We start from the raw sequence: 7420 nt of genomic DNA on the forward strand, positions 1-7420 counted from the left end.
AAAAGAATAACCCCTAAGTTTAAGTTTCCCCTTCAACTCAATTTAATGAACATTATTTTTTTTATTCTTAAAAATGTCATAATTTTTTCGTTTTAATTCCGATTGAAATGATTTTTTCTATGCATTCACAGTGAAGAGACAAATAAAACTTCACCCATATACCCTATTAAAACTTCACTCAAATGTGCACATCCAAACACAAACTCAAGTTACAACTGCAACTCAAATTATAACTTAAATTCAACTTAAGATCTATACTAAAGTCACAATAACTCAAAAATACAACCGAACAAGCCTCACATCTTTCCCAAGATGAGTTGTTTATATATAATATTATCTTTATTTTTACATCGCCACCAACTAACAGTTAGCTTATCTTTAATTTTACCACCTAATCCAAATTACTTGTTTTTTTAATTAACTAGTTGAGGGGATAATTCTCTAGATTTCATCCTTGTATTAAAATTTAATTATTGTGTTATTATTATTATTTTTAAATAATAGAGATCTTATTTAGTTGTTGAATATCTTTTAAAATAATAAGAATTACACAAAAATAAGGTACTAAAGAGACAAATAAAAAAAAGGAAGGGGCCTAAAAACGAATAAAAGGAAGAGGAACAAGAAAAATAAAAATAAAAACAAAAACGAGGGACTAAAATGATAAGATAAAATAAGAGTAAGAGGTAAAAAAAAAAAAGACTAAAAAACAAGTAAATAAGGAAGGAGGACAAAAAAAAAAACAAATGAAAGAAAGAGAGGCAAAAAAAAAGTTAGGGAAATAAAGGTATAAAAGAGACTACAATGATAATAAAATAAAATAAGGGGGAGGGTGACGAAACGTTTCATCACCATCCCCTCACATTAAAAAGGGAACGAAACTACGGAAAGCGGCTTCATTTGATTTGTATTGGGTCGTTTCTTTTAACACTCCTACTTATACGAGTCTCTCCCTCGTTAGATTTCTAAACTATGAAGATTGATGGAGAAAATCTCATGAAAGCTCTTGAATCATGAATAGAATTTCAAGATATTATATTTGGAGCTTGAAAATGGAAATCTACAAAAAAAAAATGTCTATATAGGTTAAAATCATATAATAATCTTGTATTAATATTTTGCAAAAAAGCAAAAAAAAAAAAAAAACAAAGGTTTACAAAAGGTTTTCTAAAGTTCTGACGAGTACTTTTGACACAAAATGTGATCTTACATTTTATTAAAACAATATATTGAAAATAGATTTTGAAAGTGTCAAAAATTGGACAAAAATTGTGCTAACAACGTCTGGTAATCCAGTGGGATACTTCAGTCAATTCAATGGGCTATTGTTTCATGGCTAGTATAGAGGCGTTCGGGTAATCTACAAAACGGATAGTTAAAACTAGACATTAGAAGAGACAAAATGGCTCTGTTTCGAAGGTATTGACTATTTAAGAGGCTTTTCAGTTCATTAAATGGTTAAGAAACATATCTAAGAATTCCCAACTTGTATCCAACCTCTTTTGATGTTTAATTCCACATATTTATCGTAAAAAGACCTTTGAGTACACATCTTCGGCAGCCTGACTTGTATTTAACAAAGTTGAGGGATATTAAGTGATTAAACTTTCATGTCCTTCACTAAATAAGAGTGATTGGTAGCCAATCCCTTTGTTAATTTGTTGCGGAAAGATAGTCAATATTTTAAGTTAAGAAGAATTGCATTTTATAAGATATTGAGTTTCTATCTTAAAAGGTTGGCATATTTAAGTAAGGTGGTCTAATATCCTTAAATGGTTGTACTTCGTAAATCCCAGCATACTCCTAGTTGTGATGGGTAAGCCCACCACTTCACTTTCACTTAGGCTCGAGCCATGATTCTTATTCAACCAAGTTGAAGCTTGCAACATGTCGATTACACACCGGAAGTTGGTAAGAAATGAGAGACAAGTGATTTTAGGGAAACTTATTCTAGAGCATAGTCCTCCTGAAATCAATAGCATTTCATCATAATGCATCCTGTCTTTTCACCTTAATATATAGTTATAGCTAGTCTCGTATTTTTACCCATACCCTGTAAGATGGTATTCTATTATGAGTTACTAATCTTATATATTAATAGATTGATCCAGTTCGTTTGAACTGATACCATATTAGAGTTGAGAAGAAAAGTGAGAAAGAATTTTTTTTTTTTTTTTTTTTTTTTTTTAAGGAAAAGAGGGAAAGTTGAGTAAACTGGGCCCCGTTCATTTCGCTGATTCGAGTTTAGAATTCGAGTTTTTCTACAGTAAAAAACTCTCACAAACAATCACATCTAACTTTTTTACTACAGTAAAAAGCTCTCACATAAAGTCACATCTCAACTCAAATTAAAAACTCGAATCAGCGAACTAAACATGCCCTATTAATTACTCTTGATCTGCTGAGAAAACTGTGACAGTCAGCAATATTGCCAAGTGTTTACTAAAAGACATTTGAGTTTTTGCAGGAACCCTAAATGCCTATTAGTTGTAGCACCATATAATATACGTACCTATCTATCTAGTTTTCACATATTGCTAATGTAGGCTAGAAACCTAGCTACTCTCTTGAAGAAGAAATGCTACTTTGCCTCTGCTCTCCAACAATAAGAAAGAAAGAATGCAAAAAATCACGTCCAACAACAAGACAACCTACTTTCAACCACATTAATATTGCACGTCACGTATAATGCATGCAATAATATTATATCAACTTTCTAACATATCAAACCCTACCCAAAAAACTAAGCTCTTCTCTTGCCATTATTAACACCTCAATTAAACGACATACAACTTTTATGATTAAACTTCATTTTCACCTTGGCCTCTTTCTCTGATCTCCAATTACCCTCGCAATGGAGAAGAAAATCCCACTCAAAGATGAAGCCTTTTTGCAGCATCCAATTCTGTTTGTCCTAGTTCTGGTTTCGGCCTTGGTTATAATGGATCCTTTAAAGATGGGTCCTCTCGGAGGCCGCGAGTATAGGCCGGTGAAGCACAGCATTGCACCGTACAAGCAAGTCATGGAGAGTTGGCCAAGAGACAACCAAAGCAGGCTCGGACGTCTTGGGAAGTTGGAGTTTGTAGGAGAAGTTTTTGGCCCTGAATCTTTGGAGTTTGATAATCGCGGCTGCGGACCCTACACCGGGTTGGCCGACGGCCGCATTGTCCGGTGGATGGGAAAAGATGTGGGATGGGAGACATTTGCTCTTGTCACAAAAAATTGGTGTGTTTTTTATTTTTTATTTTTTTTAATTTTTTTCTTTTAAATTTGGATATGGTTTCATCAATGCCTAAAAGGTTGTTTTTAGTACAAGGGAGAAAAAATAGTTAGGAAGAAAAATTATGGGTGCGTTTGGAACTCGTTCTAAAATGAAAATGAAAACGTTTTCAATTTCAGACATAAATTATTTTTCTTGAAAAACGTGAAAATAAAAACGGGATCAATTCCAAGCACAGATATAACCTAAGTGTGAAAAATGGAGAGGAAAGGAAGGAGTGTTCTTTTATTGTGTTCGGTATGAATTTCCTTCTATGACGCTTCTATATCTTTCATATGGAGAGAGATTAAAGTTAGGCTTTTTTTTTAATTTTACTTTTATTTTTATTTTTAAAGGAATCCTCCCATACTTCCTCTTTTCTGTTCTCTCAAACAACCATGGGTCCTAAAATCCCTCCACTAATCCCCTCACCTTTCTCTGGCCTTCCACTTTTTATGATACCAAACAACTCTAAGAGTCATTTTATGGGTTCATCTCAAGGTCTGCAACTCAATTAATTCAAAATATTTGCGAGGAAAGAAAATTATGACTTAATTTGCACTAGGATTGTACTATTTTTCAGGACCAACATGGCAGTTTTAGCCCTTTTCCTAGTATAATTCTTCATGTGTTACACAATGATGTGAGGTTTTCAAATGCCCTTAAATTATTTTAAAGGCTTAAGAATATTTTAGATTTTCTATGTTCACAATGTGAATTTATATGATATCTCAATTTAGTGAACGTTTGGTTCATAGATTTAGAATCATGATTCAGAACCATTATCGTTTTACGTGTGTTTTTTATGAGAGAAAAACACTGTAGAGAATCATAAATTATGATTCATAATCAAGAATGAATATAGGAAACAAACATCCTCTTAAAGATTTTACCTAAGTTGATTCATATATAATGTATTGAAGGAAAAAAAAATGATGACTCTGCGCTAGGATTTTTTCTCTTTCCATTAATAACATGGGAATGCCCAACTAGTCATTAATTAGGTAGTTAAACAAATTATGTGGATAAAATAATGAAAGTTTAACAGAAAATTGAAGGTAATATTAAGAAGAAGAAGAAGAAGATGCTTTCTAAGCTTATTTCATTAATATTCTTAATTTATATATGCTAATTATACTGAATGTGGTATAAAAGGTCAGAGAAGCTTTGTGCTAAAGGCACTGACTCAACTACAACCAAGCAATGGAAAGTTGAGATGAAATGTGGTCGTCCTCTGGGCCTAAGGTTTGACAAAGAGAGTGGAGATTTGTACATTGCTGATGCATATTATGGGCTTCTGGTCGTTGGGCCTGAAGGAGGAATTGCCAATCCCTTGGCAGCCCATGTGGATGGGAAGCCCATACTCTTTGCAAATGACCTTGACATTCACTCCAATGGGTCCATTTTCTTCACTGACACTAGCCAGAGATACAACAGAGTGTAAGTACATGATATATATTTTTTTATTTCACACTTATTTGTGAAATGACTTTTTAAAAATTTGTAAGGACTCTCTAGTAAGCCGTCTAATCGGTAAGATCAATTTTTTGACCGTTAAATCTGTTTAAAATTAAATGAGATTAAAAAAATATGCATAACATACAGGGTGTGTTTGGAACTCGTTCTAAAATAATTTTATTTTTTATATGAAAATGAAAATGAAAATAAAAATGTTTTCAATCTCAAACAGAAATCATTTTTGAAAATGCATTTGATAGTTTTATCAAGAGATTATTTTCAGTATAAAAAAATTCATTAATGTCTCTCTCTCTTTCTCTGTACTTGAGAGAGGAGAAAACAGAAACAAAAAATGAAAAACGACTAAAAGTCATTTTTCATTTCTCTTTCAATTTACACTAAACAAAAAAAATCGTTTTCATTTCCGTTTTTTGTCTTTAATTGTGCCAAACGCCGTTTCTTTCCATTTTCGTTTTTTCTTTCTCAAAAAACGTGAAAAATAGAAACAAAAATAACTCCAAACAAAATTACAGTTTTTGATACAGATATGATGGTTGAAAATGACTGAAAAAAATACAACTATCAGTAATTTTATTTTTCTGATCTTACAGGAGTAACTCCTAAATTTTAATTTGTAAAATGACTACCCCTTGTACGTGTTCTACTTTTCACATCGCTTTATTAAGGTCCTCGGTATAAAAATGAAAGATTATTTTGGTAATTTTATTTTTTAGAGTTGTCATCGTAGCAAAATTTCTCTTAGGAACTTAGGCTATGTTCACTTCACTGATTCGAGTTTAAAATTTGAATTTTGCTACAGTAAAAAGTTCTTAGAAACAATCACATCTAATTTTTTTGTTACAATAAAAAGTTTTCACATAAAATCACATCTCAACTCGAATTATAAACTCAAATCAGCAAAGTGAACATGCCTTTAGAATTTAGAAGTAATGCTTTATAATGGAAAACCTAATTTGCAGGGATCATTTTTTTATACTATTGGAAGGAGAAGCCACAGGGAGGCTTCTTAGATATGATCCTCCAACTAAGACAACCCATGTTGTACTCGATGGTTTGGCTTTTCCAAATGGGGTACAGATATCGAGAGACCAGACTTTCCTCCTTTTCACCGAGACCACCAACTGCAGGTAATCATCCTCTCTCTTTCACGGTTTCGTTCATTTTACCGATTTGAGTTTAGAATTTTGAGTTTTGCTATAATAAAAAGTTCTCAGAAACAGTTACATTTAACTTTTTTTACTACAGTAAAAAGCTCTCACATAAAGTTACATCTCAACTCGAATTAAAAACTCGAATCAACGAACTATATGAGCCCTTAGTTCACTGGTTCGAGTTTTTAATTCGAGTTGAGATGTGACCTTATGTAAGAGTTTTTTACTCTAATAAAAAGGTTAAATGTGACTGTTTCTGAGAGCTTTTTTCCGTAATAAAACTTAAATTTTAAACTCAAATCGGTAAAATGAACATAGCCTAACAAAATAATCTATGAAGAACGGCCACCATATCGTTTTTTTATAAAAAGTGGTTGTCTTAATTATTCTGTAGATATTTTGTAAATAAAAATTTTTCAAAAATATTTCACACATAAAACTTTCTTATTAAGTCATTTTTGCAGAAGGTTCGAGTGATATTAGTTTGTCAAAGCCCATGGATTAGAATTAACCTAATATTTGTCCACTTGTCATTATATTGTAGTAAAAACTAAGTTTAACTACTAAATTTCATTCCGCGTCTCTAATATAATACCAAATTTCGATACTAATGCCAAAATTTGACATCTGATTAAGAAAATCATTTTCGAAGTGCTATATTTAGTGTTTAATTTGATAAATGCTATATTTAGTGTCAAATTTGAAACCAAATAATGCCAAACTTTGTCTTTAAGTCGCTATGAGTTTGATGCATCGGACTTTTCACTTAATAAATACATAAATGTAAGAAAGCTTAAAAATTTATGATAAAAAATAAAGATAACAATTGATTATCATTATGTGTTGGCGCTTTAAATAGAACAAAAATTAAATATATCATTTTTCAATACTTTTTGTGTTTAAGTATGACATTGTACCTTCTATTGCAGCTAGACTAAGTTAACTCTATTATCAATAATCTAATCCACAAGTATCTTTCAAATTTACAGAACTAGTTTAAGTTAACTTTTTTGCTACAGTAAAAAGCTCCCATATAAAGTCACATCTAAACTCGAATTAAAAATTCGAATCAGCGAACTAAACGGGTCTTTAGTCTTCAAGTCATTATAAGACTTTGTGGCATCATTGCAGGTTAATGAAATATTGGCTAGAGGGTCCAAAAACAGGACTTGTGGAAGCAGTTGCAAACCTGCCAGGATTCCCAGACAATGTAAGAATAAATGAAAAAGGACAATTCTGGGTTGCTATAGACTGTTGCCGGACTCCGGCACAAGAGATCTTTAGTCACAATCCATGGATAAGGAGTGTCTACTTCCGCTTGCCGGTTCGGATGAGCTTCCTGGCACGACTTATGGGGATGAAAATGTACACCGTCATCTCGCTCTTCAACGACAAGGGAGAGATTCTTGAAGTTCTTGAGGATCGAAACGGTACGGTTATGAAACTGGTGAGTGAAGTTAGAGAAGTGAATGGGAAATTGTGGATTGGAACTGTGGCTCATAACCACATTGCCACTCTTCCTTACCCTTAA

The 7420-nt window shown here is 32.3% G+C and overlaps 1 protein-coding gene across 1 annotated transcript; it reads left to right on the forward strand.

Moving 5' to 3' along the window:
* The first annotated feature begins 2854 nt into the window (after window positions 1–2854).
* LOC21399190 (protein STRICTOSIDINE SYNTHASE-LIKE 13) lies at window positions 2855–7420 on the forward strand. The gene is made up of 4 exons (XM_010088393.1): window positions 2855–3225; window positions 4415–4699; window positions 5698–5865; window positions 7021–7420. Exons 1-4 carry the CDS (start codon window positions 2855–2857, stop codon window positions 7418–7420), a joined length of 1224 nt encoding a protein of 407 aa, XP_010086695.1.

The sequence above is a fragment of the Morus notabilis genome, unplaced genomic scaffold (assembly GCF_000414095.1).
Source record: "Morus notabilis unplaced genomic scaffold, ASM41409v2 Scaffold985, whole genome shotgun sequence".
Classification (NCBI taxonomy): domain Eukaryota; kingdom Viridiplantae; phylum Streptophyta; class Magnoliopsida; order Rosales; family Moraceae; genus Morus; species Morus notabilis.

Bases quoted from the DNA above. Each gene is read 5' to 3' on its own strand.
- LOC21399190 (XM_010088393.1), top strand. From the start codon at position 2,855: ATGGAGAAGAAAATCCCACTCAAAGATGAAGCCTTTTTGCAGCATCCA. The intron at 3,226-4,414 runs GTGTGTTTTTTA...GTGGTATAAAAG, and splicing joins GCTCTTGTCACAAAAAATTG to GTCAGAGAAGCTTTGTGCTA. The intron at 4,700-5,697 runs GTAAGTACATGA...CCTAATTTGCAG, and splicing joins AGCCAGAGATACAACAGAGT to GGATCATTTTTTTATACTAT.